The sequence below is a fragment of the Tursiops truncatus genome, chromosome 18 (genome assembly GCF_011762595.2).
Source record: "Tursiops truncatus isolate mTurTru1 chromosome 18, mTurTru1.mat.Y, whole genome shotgun sequence".
In the NCBI taxonomy this organism is placed as follows: Eukaryota; Metazoa; Chordata; class Mammalia; order Artiodactyla; family Delphinidae; genus Tursiops; species Tursiops truncatus.
This window is the reverse complement of record NC_047051.1, coordinates 66152070-66174902: the sequence shown is the minus strand read 5'-3', so window position 1 is coordinate 66174902 and position 22833 is coordinate 66152070. Positions and strand designations below refer to the sequence as shown.

Sequence of the window (22833 nt, the reverse complement as noted above, 5' to 3'; positions counted from 1 at the left end):
AAACCAGAATTGTTTATCAGATCACTGAGCATTGTAGCTTTCATGAAATATTGGCAGGCCAGCCTCACTGGTTTCCGAGGCAGAATGCAAGAATAAAATACAGCAGATAGCTGACTGACTGCTATGCCGGGAAGCCTGCTGGGGTCAACACTGCAAAGTATCTGAATTAATCCTCATGATAACCTTGTAAAATAGTCATTTATTAATCCCAATTTTTTCAGATAAAGTACAAAATCAAAGAAGTTCAGAATCTACCCAGTTGCCAAATGACAAAGCAAATGTTTAAACAGAGGTTTACAGGCCGTAACACAGAGCTGTCCCCACTCTCCCCAACAGGTCCACGAGATAAATCTTACGTATACAACCACCTCTGCTGGCCAGGTGTGCGCAGCTCTTTGAGATGGGGAGATGTGAGGAAAGGCAGCCCAGTGAAGCAGAGAGAACTTGCATCGCCTGCGACGGGTCTGTGTGTGACTCATGGTAATAAACCTGGTTATGCAGTTCATACTGAATTTGCTCACTGTAAAACATGGATAATAAAGTACCTACCTCGGAGAAACGTTATAAAGCAGAGACTGGTAAACAAAGGCCTATGGGCCAAATGCAGCCTATGACCTGTTTTGCTACAGCGCAAAGACAGGATTTTAAGTGGTTGGGGGAAAAAAAAAATCAAAAGTAGCCATATATTTCATGACGTGTGAAAACTCTACGAAATTCAAACGTCCACGCCCATAACTAAAGTTTTACCGGAACCCAAGCACAATCATTCATTTACATTATCTACGGCTGCCTTGCCCTGAAGTGGCAGAGCTGGGCAGTTGCAACAGAGACGGTATGGGTTGCAAAGCCTAACATGTTTACTCACTGGCTCTTTCTGCCGACCCCTGCTGTGAAGAACGAACGATGTGAAGTTAAGTTTATAGCAGAGTCCACGGAACACAGTAGAAGCCCAAGAACAGTGAGCTCTCTGCATCCACCCCAATGGCAACCCAACATCTCTCTGGCCTTTCACCAGCCTTCAGACTCTAGGTACCCATTAGCTGGCATGTTAAGGGTCTTGATTCCTAAGATCAATAATAGCGTCTCTGCCATGGGAAGGCAAATCAATGAAAAAAAAAAAGCCGATTAAAAGACTTCTCTACTTCTGTGGGGCAATCCCACGGGGCAGCTGCCTGGACTCAAGGACAACACGTGCCCGACTTGCACGTAAGCACAGCAATCAACTCTATTAATTGACAAGCCATGGGACAAGTCTAATTGAGGGTAGAGCACAATTGATTACTTACTAATTATCACTAGTTTATTTCCAATCTTGAGAAACACATCTTAGACCAGGGAAAGCACTCATTCTCCCCTTAAGCTTTTTCAAACCCTTACTATAAAGAATGCTCTGACATGGGCTACTTACGTGATAGAAGTGATGAGAAAGGGGTGAAAGGCTGAGCTGCAGTGCGAGTTGCCTGAACTTACCATCCAGGGACAAAGGTCCACAACCTTGCACGCTGGGGATCTTGGGGGAACAACTAGCTTCCTGTGTATTACGTAGAGATAAATGGGCAAAACCAGTTGTGACAGCCCATGTCTGGGCATTTTGAGAGTAACCATGCTTCCTGCTGGTTTGTCAGATATGTGAGCAGCCTCCCAAAAGAAGCCTGGCAGAGGTGATAATCACAACAGTAGTATTAAAAATAATAACGACAACACGTCATTGCAGCATTATTCACAACAAGCAAGGGGGAAGCAACCTCAATGTCCATCAACAGATGAGTGGGTAAGCAAAATGTGGTCTATCCACACAATGCAGTATTATTCAGCCTTTCTTGGACCTCCCTGGTGGCACAGTGGTTAAGAATCCACCTGCCAATGCAGGGGACACGGGTTCGAGCTCTGGTCCTGGAAGATCCCACATGCCACGGAGCAACCTAAGCCCGTGAGCCACAACTACTGAGCCTGCGCTCTAGAGCCCGCGAGCCACAACTACTGAAGCCCTCACACCTAGAGCCTGTGCTCTGCAACAAGAGAAGCCACCACAATGAGAAGCCCGCACACCACAACGAAGAGTAGCCCCCGCTCGCCACAACTAGAGGAAGCCGGAGCCTGGCAACCAAGAGCCAATGCAGCCAAAAATAAATATTAAGAGAAAAAAAATACATTCTGACACATGCTCCAACACGGATGGACCTTGAGGACATTACACTAAGTGAAATAAGCCAGACCGAAAACAACAAATAATGTATGATGCCACTTATACGAGGTATCCAAAGTGGTCGAACTCATAGAAACAGAAAGTAGAATGGTAGCTACCAGGGGCTGGGGAAGAGGAAAGGAAGCTGTTGTTTAATGGGTATGGAGTTTCAGTTTTACATGATGAAAATGTTCTAGAGACCTACTGCACAACAATGAATACAGTTAACACCACTGTACTGCTATAGACTTACTTGAAAATGGTTAAGATGATAAATTTCATGTTATCTGTGTTTGACCACAAAAAATTGTAATGATGAAAATGATCATGATAGTTTCCATAACTAATACTTTCTGAACACTACATACATAGTTCCCAGACCCTGGGCTACATGCTGACAGATACTGTGTTTGATCTTTTCAAAAACCCCACGAGATGGGCACCATTGTCCCCATTTTACCTTCAGGCAAAGTGAGACACTGGAAGGCCAGCAACCTGCCCCAGTCACCCCGCTGCTAAGAGGCAAAGCAGGGGTTTGGGGGCTGGCAGTCCGACCCACCACTATGATACAACAGCCAGCTAGGAAGTCAGCACTGACAGAATCTGGGAAGCAGACAAAAACCCTATGATGTCAATCTTAAATCTTCAAGCAAGTTTATCTGAGAGCAGAGGTGAAATGCAGCTAGTGTTCACTAGTCTCACACGTGAGTGGCTTTCCCTCAGTTCATCCAATCAAGACTCGTCCTAGGTTCTTCCAAAACAGATTCCATCAGCCAGCCTCTGGGTGCTTTTTGGTCATGATTTCTGTTCCTGTGTGCTTTTAGTTCACTGCATTTTGGGGGTAAACTTTTATTGAAGATATGTGTGTGTGTGTGTGTGTGTACACACATTACAAGTGTACGTGTTACAAGTGTATGGCTCACTGAAATTTTACAAACTGATTGCACCCATAGAGCAAGCACTGAGATCAAGAAAAAGAACATGGCCAGGACCCCAGAAGCCCTCCTTGTACCCATTTGCACCATCCCATCTAATACCACAGATCAATTTTGTTAAAACAACCTATTTTGAAAATTACATGAAATTAGCTTTCAGGTTGCGATGTGAAATTGACATAGAGCAAAATACAGAGACACGGTCAGAGCAGGATGGTGACCAAGAGCATTTAGAAAGATCTGAACTTGAATCCTGGATCTATCACTGCTCAGCTGTCTGCCTTGTTGAAAAGGACTTACTCTTTAAGCCTTAGCTTCCTTATCAGAAAAAGGAGGTATAATGGACTAGAATAAAGGAACCGGAATAAACAAAACAGTGTACATAAACCTATTATGATGCCTTGAACAGAGCTATTACTTCCTAGAGCACGTGTTGGCAAACTACAGCTTCCTATTTTATAAATAAAGTTTTACTGGAACAAATCCATGCCGATTCATTTACACTACAAGGGTAGAACTGAAAGCTGGAGTAGAGACTCTCTGGCATGAAACGTCTATTCTAATATTCACTATCTGGCCCTTGACTAAAGTTTGCTGATCCCTGCTTTAGAATATGGGCCATGTTTGCTGTTGTGTCCACAGGAACTAGAGCAGCCTGGTGCATGGTGAGCACTCAGGTAGTGGCCTTTATTTGCAACAATTATCTCTTTCTTTTAGTTATCATTAATGGGTTTAGGGAATTTTTCAGTTGAACACATTCCTAAACAATATGATAAGGAAACGGTGAAATCACAAAAATGAAGCCTGATAAAACTTGAAACAAGTCAGCCCTGGAGGTACCCTGAAAGATTAATAGGTCTGTAAACGCTCGCAAAGAGAAGCACCCAAGGTCAACACAAAAGGCACTGAACTTGAGGTCAGAAGAATGGGGTTAGAATCCTAGCTCTGCCATTAGCTAACCGGTTGACCCAGATGCGGAACGATTCTCAGTCTTGGTACCCTCACCACTGCTAATTTACGGTTGAGAAAAGAAACTCCAGCAGGATCGGAACGGGACAAGACTGGAGTCAGGAAAGCCGTTGGGACCCTGACTTATACAGGCAACGTTGCTAGAAATAATGAGAGAACAAATCTTCAAGTGTCTTGAGAATCATTATTTTAACATAAAACAAGTTTATGAAACAATGGTCCACCGACCTGGCTACACTGTATGATAATTATTTGTTTCCTTGTCAACCTTCCTAAGCAGGCTCGTCTAATGACTGGAAACAGTAACTGTTACTTGCTAGCTGTCCCTTCATATCAGGTGTCTTCTGCCGTATGAAGTGTGATGCAGGACGCGGCACTGGCACAAAATAATCGCTCGATGCATAAATGAATGTGGAATTAGATGTGGCCCTTCTGCGGTCGTCTGCCACATCAGAAAGAGGACAGGGAGTCAGGGCAGCTTCGAGCTAACATAAGCACTAGAAAACGGCAAAGAGGGCTTAGAGGTTAGATGTATGTCTCGAAAACACGATTTGTGCACGTCTTCAGGTGCAGGCTCAGTTCCCGCCAGCCATTCCCAGACTCTGCATCAGTCCCAGCCAGCACCATCTCCAGCCCGATACCATGAACCCCAAACAGCTCTCCTGACTCTCGTCCAATTCCAATCTGGCTACAGTTGTCTTTCTAAGCCATAAATCAGACCATATCACACTCCCTTTATTTTTTATTCATTTCATTATTTATTTATTTATGGCTGTGCCTCGCACGCGGCTTGTGGGAGCTTAGCTCCCCAACCAGGGCTTGAACCCAGGTCCATGGCAGTGAAAGCCCATGTCCTAACCACTGGGCCACCAGGGAATTCCCCCCCACGCTCCCTTTAAAATGCATTACCAGCTTCCTAAACACATTAGCTCGGTGCAGAACTGTGCTGTCCCACACAAGGGCCGCTAGCTACACGTGACCACTGAGCACCTGAGATACAGGTGGTCTGGCTGTGAGTGTCACATACATATCAGATTCAAAGACTTAGCAGGAAAAAAGTGTAAAATCTGTTATTCGTAGGTTTTCAGACTGATTACATGTTGAAATGATAATGATTTTAAATGTGTTAAATCAAATTAAACAGGCTATTAAATTAGTTTCACTTTTTAAAAACTTTTTGAACATAACTGCTAGAAAACTTGAAATTAAGTGAGTGGTTCATCTTCCGTTTCTACTAGATAGCAATGGGGCAGAAAGCCCTTCCGTATAGACCTGGCTCCGGTTCTCTCTCTCACCTCCATCAGCAGAGCCCTGCTCCCTCACCTCTAAACTTCAGCCTTCTCTGCAGGTTTCTGAATAGCCCACTTGCTGTCTGGTCTTTGGGCATCTGGTGCCCCCTCTTCCTAGAACATTTTATCAGCTCAACTCCTCCTGGCCTCATAGGACTCTGTCTCGCAGTATCCGTGAAGGATTTCCTGAACACAAATGCTGTTTGTTGCTCCCACTGCCCAACGCCCCCGGGCTCCAGTGGACCACCTGCCACATGTCCTGAACTGGCCACTGACTCAGTCCGATGCCCCACCTGGATTATACATTCTCTCCATCTCACTCCTGTTGGATCCCCAGTGCAGGGCCAGCAAAAGTTCCAGGCGCTCAGTGTGCACGGAATAGAAATGCAGTCCATGAACTTACACCCTAACAGGGTGTCTCATAAGAGGTAGACTAGGATACAGCCTTAAGAAAGTACCATCGGCCAAAAGAGAAAAAAGAACGGTGCTCTATGTTCTAAATGTGGGGCTCAAATCAGTGAGACCTTTTCAAAGAACGACATGACACATCTAGCAAACTTTAAGATGCTCAAACCCACGGATGATGCAACTTCCGTGCCTGTGGATCCGAACTACCGAGAGAAACCCCTGACCATGAACGCAAACATGAACGTATCAGTATGTTCACTGGAGCACCATTTGTAAAAGCACATGATTCAGTACAACCTAAGCATCCCACCCTTTACAGCCAGGCTTGTAAGTTACGGCACATCCATTCAGCAGAACAGCATAGAAACTGTGAAAAGGAAGGAAGCGGATTCTATGTGCTGAAGAGGAAAGATGTCCAGGATATATGAACAGTGTGTGGGTGGAGTACAGGGCACTGTGTATTATTTCCTCACATTATCGTATTTCAAAAATATGTGTCTGTTGGGCTTCCCTGGTGGCGCAGTGGTTGAGAGTCCGCCTACCGATGCGGGCGACACAGGTTCGTGCCCCGGCATGCCGCGGAGCGGCTGGGCCCGTGAGCCATGGCCGCTGAGCCTGCGCATCCGGAGCCTGTGCTCCGCAACGAGAGAGGCCACGGCAGTGAGAGGCCCGTGTACCGCAAAAAAAAAAAAAAAAAAAAAATATGTGTCTGTTGAAACACAACATCGTTAACTATACCCTAATATAAAATAAAAATAAAATAAATGCAACTAACACAACATTGTTAATCAACTATACCCCAGTATAAACAAAAATTACGTGTTTGTGTACACATATACACAGACTCTGATCAGAAGGATACACAAGACACTGGTGATGGAGGTTCTTAGAGGGGAGGTGGAGGGAGATGGGGAGGGGGGACAGCCTGCACTGTGTATTCTCTTTGAACTTGCTAATCATATGCACACAAAAACAGATTAACAAGGGCTTTCTGGGTACCTTTTCTGTTGTACATTTCCGTATGGCCAAGGAAGGTCCCAATTATTTCCCTCCCCCAAGTCGAACAGACAGTAAAACAGCAACATCCCATGGACGTCACCTACCGTGATCTTCTTGTGGTCGGGAAACTCGAGGCCAAAATAATCTCCTTCCACGAGGTTCAGGTGGCTGCACACCGCATCCAGCAGCACTTTCCCCGGGGCTCTTTGCTGGGAACAGAAACAGCGGGAGTTACGCCCTCTGAGACAGGCAGCTGGGGACGCACACCGCGGCTCCCACTACAGGAAGCCTCTTCATGCCCGAGTCTGTAACCGCTCGCCACCAAGCACCGCCACTACACCCTGGTCACCGGCCCCGTGCCCACCACCGATTCCCTTCTCATGCTGCCCTCACACTTAGGTGCTGACCTCTGCCATCTTCTCCCTACCCCAAGGCCAGGCACTACCCCCCTTAAAAATAACAGGCAAATGCCATATGACATCACTTATATGTGGAATCTAAAATATGCGACAAATGAACTTATCTGTGAAACAGACTCACAGACAGAGAGAGCAAACCTGTGGCTGCTGGGGGGAGGGGGGTGGAGGAGTGATGGATTGGGAGTTTGGGATCAGCAGATGCAGACTCATATACACAATGGATGAACGACAAGGTCCTACTGCATCGCACAGGGAACCATATTCAGTACCCTGTGATCAATCACAGTGGAAAAGAATATGAAAAAGAATGTATATATATGTACAACTGAATCTCTTTGCTGTACAGCAGAACTCAACACACCACTGTAAATACTTAATAAATTACAGAAATAACACTTTATTTTTTTATAGCGGTTTTCGGTTTACAGAAAATTGAGCAGGAAGTACGTGGGGAGAGTTCTCACGCACCTCTCCCACCACACCCAGGGCCCCACTTACTGACATCTTGGGTTAGTATGGTACATTTGTTACAATTGTTGAGCCAATACTGATACATCATCACCATCCAAAGTCCATACTTTACGCTGGGATTCACTCTTTGTGCTGTATCGTTCTCCGGATTTCAACAAATGCATACTATCACAGAGCCCCCATAACCGGATCACACAAGAGAGTTTCACCAGCCTAAACATCCCCTGTGCTCCCTTCGTCCGGGCTCACCACCCCCCAAACTCCTGGCAACCACTGATCGTTTTATTGTCTCTCCAGTTTTGCCTCTTCTAGAATGTCATGTAGTTGGAATCGTATAGAATGTTGCCTTTTCAGATTGGCTTCTTTCACTTAGCAGTAGGCATTGAAGTTTCCTCCATTCTTTTTATGGATGAATAATATACCACTGTGTGGATGGACCACAGTTTGTTTACCCATTCACTTGCTGAAGGACATCTCGGTTGCCCAAGTTTGGGCAATTGTGAATAAAGCTGCTATTAACATTTGTGTGCATTTCTGTAACTTTTCAGCTCATGATCCCATGCCCTTTTTGTGGCAGCTGAAAGCCTGTCCCTGTTCCTCTTGCTTTCCCCTCCACCCCCGGCCAAATGTGGCAGAATGTACGGCTTTCTTCTCTAGACTTTGCATAAACTCTCATCTAGACTTCATAGGAACTGAGGGTAAAGGCCATAGGTTACTTATTTTTTTAGGCCATAGGTTATTAATCGCCTTACCCACGATGCCTAAATGCCAACCAGTCTTGTTGAAATGAATGAACAAATGAATACAATTACTCATTCCACTGTATTCTCTGTAGTTAAACATCTATGAGTCTGTCTCCCCAATGAAACTCTGGGCTACCTGTTCACCTTTCTATTCCTATTGGCTAGCGCAGCCCCTGGCAGTCCCTCAATGTCTGCTGAAATATGTATTTTCTATACCCTGAATCTATAAAACCAGTAACTGGAGACAACACTGCCTTGAAACATTTTTCTTGCAGCGTTTGATCTGTGTGGTGAAATTGGATCCATTTTGCAAGTGGGTGTTAGGAATCTACCAGATAGTGAAGAGAAACCAAGGCATAGGATTCTAAGCTCTTTAGGGTAGAAAGGGAAGATGATATATATGAACCCACTTTCTACCCTAAAGAGCTTAGAATCCTATGCCTTGGTTTCTCTTCACTATCTGGTAGATTCCTAACACCCACTTGCAAAATGGATCCAATTTCACCACACAGATCAAACGCTGCAAGAAAAATGTTTCAAGGCAGTGTTGTCTCCAGTTACTGGTTTTATACTTTCACTTCCCCTCTGCTAAGAGCAGAGCAATTTAGGAGCCAATTAGTAACCCAGGAGACTAATTGGCAGTAGCAGTCAGAGCCTGACAAGTACAATGATGGGCACATCCATTAGGCCACCCAATAGCGTGACCTGAGGGGCCAGCAAAGATGTTTCTGTGTCCAGCCATAAAGCATCTTTCTTTTTTTTAAACAGACACCACTTTGTGCTCCCATATTCCTCATGGTTGAAATCCAGAAGATATTCAGTTTTCTAAGGGCATGCGGTAGTCTCCATGGATAATCCCAAACTCACCAGGCTCTAGACTTTGAATGCCCGGTCCAAGGGTCACCAGGAGAGTCGTTTCACTCGCCCTGATGGCAGAACTAACATGTAATGGTGTGTAAACCCCGTCCTTGTCTGTCAAACGTATTCCCCCCCCCCCACTACCCCAGCCCACACGCCCCTATGTTTATCCAGTGTTAACAGCTGAACAGATTACTGGTCACCAATCTTATTTCCCACTTCTTTCTCAAAGCAACGCACCCTCGGTCATGCTGAGAGCACTTGGGAATTCACCAGCCAGGCTCACGGGGGGTCTTGAGTTCAATTCTTCACACCTGCCTCCATAGAACTGTATGAATAACTTAGGCATGGCTACTTGTTCGAGGTCCTCTTCTCTGGCCAGTAAAATCTACAGAGGCTAGCTAGTAAGAACATGATAGAAATGGGCCAGGTGCTAAGAAGTTGTGGAAGAATTCATGTATCATAAGATCTTTTTTTTTTTTTTTTTTTTTTTTTGCGGTACGCAGGCCTCTCACCGCCGTGGCCTCTCCCGCTGCGTAGCACAGGCTCAGCGGCCATGGCCCACGGGCCCAGCCGCTCCACGCCATGTGGGATCCTCCCGGACCAGGGCACGAACCCGCGTCCCCCACATCGGCAGGCGGACTCTCAACCACTGCGCCACCAGGGAAGCCCCATCATAACATCTTTTTAAGAGAAGACCACATTCCAGTTTCACAATTCTTCTTTCTCACCATTCTTGACATTTCCTATTTGTTACAAACTGAACCACCAATTATCTGACCAGCTGGCAAGCACTCACGTCTCCCAGAGAATTCCTGGAACTAAGTGAATTTGATAACTTCATCTAGATTTACAGAGTCTGGGAAATGAGACTCTACAATTCAACGCTGGAAGTCTAAACAAGTAAAAAATCAACATACAATGGATGCCTTTATGGAATGATGTTCAACTAAGCACTTCATGGAACACCCCGAGGAGAGGTAGAGTTACCCTCTGAATCAGGTCCTTTACTGAGTCAGCAGAGATTTTTGTGACCACACTGAGCATATCTTGGTAATAATAAGAGGCTGGAAATAGATGCTTGGAATCTAGTTAATATATAAGCCTGGTCCCAAGTCTTAAAATTTTCCTTAAAATTTATTATTTTGTACAAATCTTTGATGCAAAAATGACTTTTCAATGGGACCCAAATTTTTATATAGGGAGAAGTTAGAGTTTGAACGATATTATATAGTTCCTAAAAATTCATCTGTAAAATAGATGCCTTTAATGCATTATATGAACTGTCCTGTGAACACTGGCTATCTTCAGGGGTATAAGGAAAGCCAGCATGTAGAATTACTAGAAAGTATTTATAAGGGTTGAAATGCAGTCACTAGATGACAATTTCATGGGTAAACGGACACGGCATTAACTTCCCAAGGTATACCAGGCAGCTATGGCCTAAAATGTTCCTAGACAGACTTCACGATGCCAAAGTTCAGGGACACTGTTTCCCTTTCTTTTAGGGGTTGGTGTAGAAATGTCTGGGTTTAATCCATGCACCCAGGGCTGAATTCCGCTTCAGAGAAAGCATCTCAGAGAAGGGAAGCAGGAAGAGTTTTATCCACATTCTTTAAGAAAAATTATCCCCTCTTTCTTTCCAGCAGTGGATTCACTCAGTCCACAGCATCGTTTCTTTACACTTGCCTCCAATGAATTTTTTGAACTTCACATTAAAAGCAATTCTGCTCAAAATTCACACCACAGGATATAAAATGGATGGTAGCAATGGTTGCACAACCCTGTGAATGTACTTAATACCACTGAATTGTACACTTAAAAATGGCTAAAATGGTAAATCTTTTGTTGTGTTCATTTTACCAAAATTTAAAAATGCAGAAAAAAAGACCAAAAAAAAAAAAAAAAGTAACTGAGGATGGCATTCACATCTACGTACAAATGACTGAAGAGAGTTATTCACAATAGAATCTGTTTAAACTATTTTTAAGAACAAGAAAATCAAGAGTCCACTTCCTTTACATTAGATCTTCGAGAAACACTGAGGGGTAGGACCCAGCTCAAGTTGAGCGTCTGTGAAGAGCCGTATCACACGGGGAGAATGAGTGATATCCATGTGTGCGCTAAAGGGCTGTTAATGTTTCTCAGCACAAAAGGTTCTTTTACGTGTCTGGTGAAGAAAAAGGCATGATATGAACATCGTTAGAAGTAACCACAAATTATGCACCTGGGGCAGGCTTTGCACGAGACAGATGATGGGGTTCAACAGCTACAAAGCCACCAGCCCTTTGTTGCTAAAACAAACCTATAAATGAGTCAATAAAGTCTGGATGTGGGGAAAGATGGCAACACCGCAGACTAGGCTGGCAGAACACAAAGAGGAGACGCTCAGGAAAATTCATCTGTAAACGTACTTTCTCAAAGAGTAACTTACTTTAAGACACACACACACACACACACACACACACACACACTTATGGCTGCAAAAATGATCATACACGAGGAAGGAAAAACAAATCACTTAGGCTTCATCTGAAAACCTATATCTGTTAGAAATGGTTTAACATGAAAGGGACCTCTTGATGAATGTTTTTCAAATTGTCCCCAAGTGTTTGTACTGGGGCTGAGGGAGGCAGATCTCTGAGACTCCCACACCTTCTAAGAAACTAAGAGTCTGGCTGACCCCGCACATGGCCAGTCTTGATTAAAATAGTCCAGAAGTGAAGAAACCAAATAGTAATCATATGTCATATTTTGGAGAACAAACCAGTGATTAGTGAAACCACATAAGCAAATTTTTGTCACTTTTTTCTTACTGGCTACTTTAAATTATGCTCCAAGAGACATCTGAAGTTTAATCTAGTGCACAAATAAGGTGGCTGAATGCTCACTGTGCATCCCCGCTGCTTTCTCCATTTTGAAGAGGCTTTTCACGGAATCCTATAAAATTAAATTTTAGGAGGAGGTTTACATTCTTGGGGAGTGTCTGGCAACTAAGTACTGAATAATAAATAGTATGAACATTCACACAGGGCTTCAAGCTATTAAAAACTGCGAATCAAAGTCCTTTTGGTTTATCGTGCCTTTAAAATATGTCTATGCCTTCAGGTTATTTCTATTACATCAAGTTTTATGAGGAAGTATTTTCTTTTTCCTCTAAAAGAATAAAGACAATTCTTTCTGGGTTGGGGGTGTCTTCTACACCCTCTCCCCACCTCCTCAAAGGGTCTGAACAAAGGAGTCACCCTATGTGATACAGCTAAAATCTGCCTTGCTGAAATAATCTCATAGACAGAAATCGATAAAGATAACATTTGACCAACTTTACAAAATATGCATCAGCTGAGGTTTCAGAGAGCTGTTTCTGGAAGTATTTTGTTTTTCTCTCCTTTGGGATTAAGGTAACCAAGACAACCAGGGCATGCTCCTCTACATCAGAAGGGAATGGCTTCTCTCAAAGGCCTCAGCCCCTTTTTCCTCCCGTTAATACCTATTAGAATATTGTTCAAATTTCCATAACCCACTAACCCTCACCACGGGTGTCGTTAACATGGCAGATTTCCTCCTGGCCCTTTGGGGGTTTCTGACCAGGTGGGTAGAAGTATTAATAACCATGATGGCTTACGGAGCCTGAGGTACATTTGTCAAGTGAGTAGCCACATGCAGGCACTGTACTAGGGGCTAAGGGAATGGAAATCAATACAAGTATCTCTCGCTGAGTCAGAGGTGAGAGAATAAAGCAGCTAACTTAGAAGGTATGGTAAGTGCTATGAGAAAGAGAGAAAGAGAGAGAGAGAGAGAGAGAGAGAGCACGCACATGCACTCTAGTGTCTTTTCTTATAAGGACACTAATCCTATCGGATCAGGGCTACACCCTTATGACCTCATTGACCTTACTTCTTTATTCCAAATACAGCCACACTTGGAGTCGGGGTGTCAACATAGAAATCTGGGGGAGTGGGGACACAATTCAGTCTATAGTAGGTGGAGCCAGAAAAGGACTGGAGATACTGTCGACCCCTTAGGATCAATGTGAGGATTAAATACAACTCTGACCGCGAAGTATTTAGCAAAGACCCTGGCACGTAACACAAGTTCTCTACACTGTTGCTTCTACTGTGATGGGGAAATGTTAGTTTATAAAATTAAGGGCAGGGGAATGGGCTGACATCGAGGAGGATGTCCCATTTCCCAACCCCAAAGGCATGTCTCCGCAACGTCATGGGATGGAAAGCCTGGCTACCACATCTGTGTGTATGTGTGTGACCATGTCCCCAGGGACAGAGCCCATAGCCAGGTATGCTTATTCTGTCCTAGAATTCTGCTGGAGGCGATTCGGAGCAGTGCTTCTCTGATTTGTGTGCCCATCGATCACCTGCAGACCTTGATAAGCTACAGATGCTGATTCGGGAGGGCTGGGGGGAGGCCCAAGAATCTGCATTTCTAACAAGCTCCCAGTGGATGCTGCAAAGACTCTGCTTTGAGAGCCAGGTGCCAGTCATGTCGACACGTGGACCCCCACCAGGCAGAGCCGGTGCACTTGGCGGTCTCTGGCTCCAATCTCCATTTCGGGATAACTTCAAGCTTGAGACGCAACCGTAGCAAAAAATACCGAACCCACTGTCACGGGCTGAACTGTGTCTCAAAAAGACATGAAGTCCTAACTCCTGGTCCTGTGAATGTGATCTTATTTGGAAACAGGGTCTTTGCAGATGTGATCAAGTGAAGATGAGGTCATTAGGGTGGGCACTAACCCAAAAGGAGTGGTGTCCTTATAAGATGGTGTGAAGACAGAGACACACAGGGAGAAGGCCATGCGATGACAGAGGCAGAGACAAGTGACGTGGCTGTGAGCCAAGGAACGCCAAGGATGGATGGTCCCCACCAGCAGCTGGAAGAGGCAAGGAAGGGATTCACCCAGGGTCTCAGAGGGAATATGGTCCTGCTGGTACCTTGACTTTGAACTTCTAGCCTCCAGCACTGTGAGAGAATAAATTTCTGATGTTTCAAGTCACCAGTTTGTGGTACTTTGTTACAGCAGCCCTAGCAAACTCATACAGCCACCTTCCGCAGTGCTGTTACCCACCTCTCAGCCACTTGGGGGCAGAGACGACGCCGTCACGTCCTGCTCTGTTCCTTTCGAACGAAGAGATTATAATGAAATAATAACGTGATAAATGGATTGGGGATAACATAAACATTCTGGCCTTGAAAATTTCTCTAACTGGAAAAACCAAATAAACTCAGTAAGTAGTACACTCATGATAGGAGATAACTGACTTTTCCTGCTTATCGTTAAAAGGTGTTCCTCTTTTTACTGTTGCTGCTCTAGATATGAGCAGTATTCTACAATCAAAGTTCTTTTTACACCCTAAGTCTCTTTTGGACCCTTCCACCCCGATGGGGGAGGGGCAGGGTCCAGGCTGGGAAGTCCCCCAGCTCACGCAGCCTCCCACCAACCAGCCCTCCGTCCAGAGTTCCCCCTTCCTGACCCCTGAGCATGTAGTCAGCAGCTGCGAGTTAAACAGAGATCCAAGAATACAACTGGAGGAATCTCATAGGAACTCACCGATCCGTCCATAAATACATTTTTTTTCTTAGAAATTTTAGCACAAGGCCACTGCAGACTGGGCTTAATATAAATGATTAAGAAGGTGACACTTGTGGCTAAAGATGGCAGACTGAATACACGCAGCTCATCTCCATGGTACCCAGAAACCCTGCTTAAAAGAAACAGTAAAAGAATGAAAAAAGGAATAAATTCATAGGAAACCGAGAAAACGAGAGAAGAGACAGCGGGTAAGAGATTTCCCCCAAATTCTAGAAGATGACAGAGGAGAAAACTGCAGTCTAATTACAGAGGAGAAGAGAGGCAGCAATAAGGAAGCAGTCAAATTCCACAGAACTACCCAAAAGGTCAGGAACGGGAGACGCCAAGTACTTCCGATAAGCCAGGGCAGAGTGAAAAACTTTTAAAAACATTGTAATTTGTATCCTCATATAGCTCCGAGTTTATAACTAACATAACCCCAGGAGGTTATAAAAAGGAATATTTGGTTAACAAGAAAGAGCTCTTCGAAATGAAAAATAGCACGGCAGAAATTAAAATGTCACTGTGAGAGTTTAAAGATACAGTGGAAAACTCTCCTAGAACCTACACCAGGCGACCAAAGAGTGGCAGCGGGGAGGGGAGGACGGGAGACTTTTAGAAAGGCTCAGCATCTGAATCATGGGACCCCTACACAGAGAGACCCAAGGGGAAGGAAAATTATGCAAGCATAATATAAGGAAATTTCCAGAACTGAGGAGTATGACTTTCAAGATTGAAAAAGGGCCAGAGAGTATCTCATGGAATGAGCACGATCCATTTCAATGCAAATTATTGGGAAGTTTGGGAACACAAGGAAAAAAAAGAAGATTCTAAAAGTTATGAGAGAGAAAAGCAACGGCTAGTGAATCAGAATGGCTCAGGACTTCCAGACAGCACACTGGAAGCCAGTACAGAGTCCCAACCAAATCCAGTTACGGGACATCAATAATCATGTCTAAGATGCAGCTGCCCTGGGGGCGGAGGGACCGGTACATCTGCACACCCACAACACACCTAAGCTGCACCCCGAGGACACTCCAGGCTTGGTGCCAAGGTGACACTCGCTGTGGAGCTGGGATTCAAACTCAGCTTCAGAGAATCTGCTCCTAACCGGCAGCCTCAGAGTCTATTTTCCCTCTTATCTCCTTCAAGACTTCCACCCCTAATTTTGATGATGCAAACTGTCCTGGAGAAAACTTGCTGGGAAAACCAAGGGAAGAGGCTGACATTTGCAACTGCTGTAACTTGGGGGCACCAAAGCCGGTCGGTAGGACATACGGTCTGATATATATGGAAGGTGTGACCGTAGTACGGCACAGCCCCTGCAGGCCAGGGTGAGTGTCATATAAACCAGTCATGACCTGCTGCAAAAGCAGGACTCCTTAGTTAACCAAGAAATGGAACAGCGGAAATGTGGGACATGTTTCTCCAGCTGTGTCTCCGGCCCCTGGGGGTCTTAGAGAGGCAGTATAATATAATTAAGAACACAAACTCTGGAGGCATCTGTCTTCTTGCAAAGTCCCCATCTCCACTCCATGGCAGTGTGACCTGGGATGAGTTACTCTTTGGGCCTCAGCTTCCACTTCTGTACAATGGGAGCAGGACTGAAACACCTCATAGGATGTAGTGAAGATTAAACAACTCAGCACACAGTAAGCCTAAGGACGGTACCCAGAACTCAGCAAACTCTACTGGGTGGTAGCTATGATGATGATGATGATGACGATGACGATGACGATGAGAAGGGGAGAAGGGGGACGAGGGGGACAAGGGGGAGGAGGAAAATGACTCAAAGCCCAACGGTGGACCCAGTAGCAGCCCTGGCTGCAAACACTGTGATCGCCATTGCTGTGAGATGCCAAGCAGAGTAAGAACAGGAACTACAACTATAAAACCAAAGTCTGGGGAGCCGGGACAAGTCTTTCATTCTGGGGGAAAGTAGCTAAATGTTGAGGCCTGCCCATCTACCGAGTGCACAAACGCAGCAATTCTTCCTCAGCGCTGCGGCTCCAGGGGTGGCCACGGTGTCTGGGGTGGGGGACACACTGTGCTCCTTGTTCCCTCCACACTGAGCCCCAGCGTTCAGAACACTCATTAAACACACTTCAGATTGGATTTCAGAGTCCCGACTCCGGGCCGCAAAGAGAATGGATCCTTTCAGCTCCTTTGCTGTAATTTAGTTACATTAGAACCACAGTGTCATTAGTACAGAACTGTCCATCTTCCTTCGTTCCAAGACTTTGTGTGTGTGTGTGTGTGTGTGTGTGTGTGTGTGTGTGCGCGTGCAGACGTGGTAGAAGGTTTCTATTGATTTCCTGCAAACCTGTAATATGTGAACAAAAAAACAAAAATGTTTATAGAGAATTTGGTTATTCGTAGTGCAGGGTTTGTCTGCTCTTGACCTTGAGACATTCATTGGCTTTTGATCACGATTAGAAGTAGATGAAAAAAAAAAAAGTCCAAGATTTACTGAAATTAAAAAAATCTTGCTTGACACTTTGTTCCTTTAAATATCCATTAGACAGGGAATAAAGTATCCCGCAGATAATGAATAAGGCAAGCATAAGCCAGATTCGGACGGCTCAGGGGAAGCAGAGCACCCTTTCCAGCAACAGAAACATGCTCTCCTCTTTCTTATGTCTATTTACTTTGGCACTTTTTTCTCTGGACTCTGTGGTCTAATTAAACCTGAAAAGTGCATTCAGGCCCCTGAGCCTGAACTTTCTGAAAATACACCTAATATCATACCTTGCCCTCCAAAATTATTATCCCAAAGGAAGAAGAAAAGCAGATATTTTGTTGAATTTAGCTTAACATTTGAACAGAAAGGTGAAGCCTTTGTAAAACCCAGCGACACCCGGGGTTCCTGGTTCTCATTCTTCACGTGCACATGAGCTCTTCGGTCATGTCTCGGAAACACGACCTTCCTCAGAACCAATCTCCAAGGCTCTTGGAGAACCTCCAAGGACATTAAGTGAAAGAAAAATCATTTTACATGTTTACAGACACTTTCAACAGAAAACGTTTTTTAACATTTTTCAATTAGTAGGGAGAATGAGCACGTTTTCCCCATCCTGAAAAGGGATTTTAAAATTATTTCTTATGCAGAAGCCTTTTAAATTAAAAATATGTAAATCAAAGGGTGAAAACATAGCTTGTCAGATCCTTTAACAATCCTCGTTTCTGGAGTCCCCAGAAAACTTCCCAAACAAATACTATTATTTTTCCATCTTTTTTCATGCACTTCTCAGGGTGGGGTGGGCTCCAGCCCATAAATATACGTTCATGTATTTGCAAGGAGGTCAGAGCTTTAGGCAGAGTTAGGACTTCTCTTCCTTTGAAAAACCGGCAAGCTCAGATGGATGGAAGCCCAGAAGCTCGAGACTTAGGGAAAAGAAACAAGTAAGTACAGAACAAAAATACAAGATGCATATCTAAAAGAGACAGAAGTAGAATGGTGGTTCCCAGGGGCAGGGAGTCAGGTGGGGACAGAGCTCAGTTTGGGAAAATGAAGAGAGGCCTGGAGCTGGATGGTGGGGATGGACGCACAACACTGTGAATGTATTTATTGCCACTGAACCGTATGCTTAAAAATGCTAAAGATGGTAAATTTTATACCTTTATTTTAGGTGTGTTTTACCACAATAAAAGAAAAAAAAAAGGAAAAAATATTCCCAAATACTGACAGTCTGGAAGGAACTGGTAAATTCAGAGGTGAGGGGTAAGAAAAAGTCAAGTACCATACAGGGTATTTTCATCATAAAGACAGAGGGGAACCTAACATTTGAGGCATTTCCAGTGGACGAAACCATTACTTACTATATGTATAAAAACGTGTGAGATTACATTTGAGAGCAGCACAGCGGGAAGACACGGGTTCTGGCATCCTCAGGTTCTAACTTCCATGCCAGGCTATGTTGCCCAGACTGGGCATTGATTTTCTCTTCTGAGCAATGGAATGGTGATATCCCCTACTGAGGTGTCTGGGAGAAGTAAATGAGGGAAATACACACCAAGTGCCAAGCACCAGGGCCCGAGCTTAGCAGAGACTCAAGAAATCTTAGTCAACCATTATGCTTCATTTTTAGTGGAAACTTTTTCCAACTTTATTGCCTTATTTCCAACTTTTGGTAGCTACGCAAACTCCCCCTTAAGCATCTTTAAGCCTCACTACACTTTAACCACCATGAAATAAAGTTTATATTTGCTCTTATATTCCAGTATCTTCTGATAAGGGACGGGGAATCAAGATCCGTTGATATTAGAGGAAGTGGGGTGGGTGGGAAACAGACTGTATGATGAACAAACTAGGAAAGCACTAAAAAGCGATAAAAAACTGGATGTATTCACTGTTGATAACAGTCCTTTCCTGCCAGCAAGCTGCTAGAATAAGACGAAATACAAGCACATAGACCCTAGAATTCGGCAAAAGAAACTTACAGATAAGTATACAACAAAAGTACGGAAGGCACATCCCCAAATACGACCCGTCTGTTAGAAGGACTGAAAGCCTGAAAAGAATGCACTTTTAAGTATCAGACAACAAGCTCCTTGAGTGTCCATAAACCACAGCACTGACACACAGGATCGTTCTGCACGGTTTACACACGGATTCTTTAAGTTCTTATAAACTCAACAGAAAGGAACGCTGACCACCAGCCAGGATTTAATTAAGGAACTAACTGCAGTACAGCAATGATTCGGAGGGCCCTCTGAACATCAGGCTCACCTGGAGACGTCAAATCGTCCATCTCCGCTAACCCCATGCATCCCTAGAGAGTCTCCAAAGCATGAAGAGTTTGGAAAAGGAACCCGCGCCCCCTGAAACAATTCTGATCCTCACACACGTTCGTGGCACATGAGAACTTGGAAACCATGCAGCTTACTCTTTTATGGCATCCTTCTCGAATTCACCAGTTTGAATACCTTGTTGACACTTTTTTTCAGGACAATTCCCTTGTATTTCTCCTCTGCTTTTGACTTCTGTCACTTATGATTACCATCTGACTTATGACATAAATAATTCCCAAATAGCTTCTCAAGTCAGTTCTATCAGCAACAGTTCATCTACTAAATTAGATGTTGTCACTCCTCTGCTCAAAACTCAAGAGTAAAAGCCAGAGTTCTTACAATGGAAATCAAGGTCCCAGGGGGCTTGCTCCACCCCCGCATCACCATGTCACCCTGTCACCCGCGTCTGATGGCATATCCAACTGTTTCCCCCCACCCCTTACTCACTCTGATCCAGCCATTCTCAGCATAGCAGGTACACACCAGCCTCAGGGCCTTTGCACTGACTGCTCCCTCTGCCTGGAAGGCTCTCTCCCCAGAAATCCTCGCTGATAATTCCCTCACCTCTTTGGAGTCTTTGCACAAATGTCAGCTTCTCAATGGGGCTGACCTTAAGCACGCTCCTTAAAACTACAATTTATCCCCACACCTCTATCCTCTTATTCTGGTCTATTTCTTTCATTTTTCCCTTTCAGTTATAATTCTCTAGCACCCAAAACAGTGCATCTCTTCATAATGTTTCTTTTTTTTTTTTGGCCACGCCGTGGCACGTGGGATCTTAGTTCCCCAACTAAGGATCGAACCCATGCCCCCTGCAGTGGAAGCGCGGAGCCCTAACCACTGGACCGCCAGGGAATTCCCCATAACGTTCCTCATACACGGTAGTCTCTCTCTGGTAGAATGCACGCTCTGCATACGAATCTCTGTCTGTTTTGTTCACTAGAACAGCATGATACACTGAGGGTGCTGGTAAAGATTTGCTGAACGGATGGATGAATGAATGAAACCATTTTAAACCCACAATTCTCACGAAGACTATAATAGCACAGTCCTTAACAAAAACAACACTAAACTGGAGTCTAGATTCTTATGCCAATTTGAGAATATACTTTTATTGCAAGAAACTGTTGCCCAAAGAGTTGACATCTTCCAAAAGCCATACCTGGAAGCCACTCATGAAAGGCCAACCTTAGGGGAAATGTTAAAAGGAAAATGAGAAAATGAAAGACGACATTCTGTGGATCGGGAAACATATGTCAAACTGGGCACGATGTGCAACAAATCAAGTCATGTAACAGTCACCAGGGACAGAAACACCTATGGGAAGACTGTACCGCACAGTGAAACCGTCACATCACAAACAGTAATTGGCCATGGGGCCTCTCTGCCTTATCCTTCAGGTGGCTTTTGTGAATATACTATATACGTGAAAGGAAAGGAGGGTTTGTGTGCTTTTCAGTGCTATTCAGCAGCTACACCAATGTGCTGACAATTCCTGATGCAGTGCTTCTGGAGTGTCTGGAATTTCAGTTTCCTTTTGAACTGGTTCACTAGTTTGCTCTTGTGTGTGATTAGTTCAAAATTTGGTAAAGAGAAAGATGCCTTGGACTTAGCACATCCCGTCGTTAACTCATACCAGCTCTCAGGTGTTGGCTCAGTGCAAGCCCCCTGTGAGAAAACCCTGTTTATGGGATATTCTACTTTTAAATAAGGTTTTGTCACAGGGGGCTTGCACTGAGCCAACACCTGAGAGCTGGTATGAGTTAACGACAGGATGTGCTAACTCCTGGGCGTATACATATGGAGAAAAACATGGTCCGAAAGGATCCGTGCACCCCAATGTTCACTGCAGCACTGTTTACAACAGCCAAGACACGGAAGCAACCTAAATGTCCATTGACAGAGGAATGGATAAAGAAGATGTGGTACATATATACAACGGAATATTACTCAGCCATTAAAAAGAATGAAATAATGCCATTTGCAGCAACATGGATGGACCCAGAGATGATCATACGAATGAAGTAAGTCAGACCGAGAAAAAGAAACTGTATGATATCCCTTATATGTGGAATCTAAAAAGAAATGATACAAATGAACTCATCTACAAAACAGAAATAGACTCATAGACTTAGAGAACGAACTTACGGTTATGGGGCAGGGTGGGGGGAAAGGATACTTAGGGAGTTTGGGATCTGTATGTGCACTCTGCTATATTTAAGATGGATAATCAACAAGGACCTACTGTACAGCACAGGGAACTCTGCTCAATGTTATGTGGCAGCCTGGATGGGAGGGGAGTTTGGGGGCAAATGGATACACGTATATGTATGGCTGAGTCGCTTTGCTGTGCACCTGAAACTATCACAGCGTTGTTAATCAGCTATACCCCAATATAAAATAAAAAGTTAAAAAAAAATTTTTTTTTATAAGGTAGAACAGGGCTTCCCTGGTGGCGCAGTGGTTGAGAGTCCGCCTGCCGATGCGGGGGACGCGGGTTCGTGCCCCGGTCCGGGAAGATCCCACATGCCGCGGAGCGGCTGGGCCCGTGAGCCATGGCCGCTGAGCCTGCGCGTCCAGAGCCTGTGCTCCGCAACGGGAGAAGCCACAACAGTGAGAGGCCCGTGTACCACAAAAAAATAAATAAATAATAAAAAAGGTAGAACATCCCAGCAATCAGCACTTTAGTGATACTTCAATTTTCTGTACCACCACCACTATTCAGAGTTCAGTGGCGGGAAAATAAAAGGCAAATAAATGTAAGATATATAATAAAAAGCACAGGTATAGATCACGTCTTTTATACAAAATCCTGCCGAATTCTAATTCAGTAACGTGGGCAGCCTACGGTCTCCCAATATCACCACTGAGAGAAAAGCCATGTTTGAAACATACAGATGTTTCTGAAAAACAAAAGCAAGCAATAAGAACTACCTTTAAAAACAGTCCTCTGTGGTTCAATAGCATTCGAAACATTCACCTGCAGTGGTGACAAACGGCAAGGGACGCGCGCAACTGAAAACTCAGTGTGTTCCCCGCAATTTTGGGTTATTCAGGGTGACGGCATTCTATCAGTGGAGTGGACTTGTTAAATGCATTCTGTCCAAATTTACAAACAATTACATTAGTGCTAAAGCCAAATTAAACTAAAATACCGGGGGGGGGGGGGCAATAAG

General features: G+C 44.5%; 1 protein-coding gene across 4 annotated transcripts in view; it reads right to left on the bottom strand.

Moving 5' to 3' along the window:
• FARP1 (FERM, ARH/RhoGEF and pleckstrin domain protein 1) overlaps positions 1 to 22833 on the bottom strand; it is a 288803-nt gene that overhangs the window by 99475 nt on the left and 166495 nt on the right. For 3 of the 4 annotated variants that reach the window (XM_073795366.1, XM_033843754.2, XM_073795367.1), the window contains exon 3: positions 6890 to 6994. The exons of the other annotated variant lie outside the window; for it this stretch is intronic. In XM_073795366.1, coding sequence (XP_073651467.1) covers positions 6890 to 6994 — 105 coding nt within the window. The remainder of the gene's footprint in view (positions 1 to 6889; positions 6995 to 22833) is intronic. 4 annotated transcript variants of the gene reach the window in all.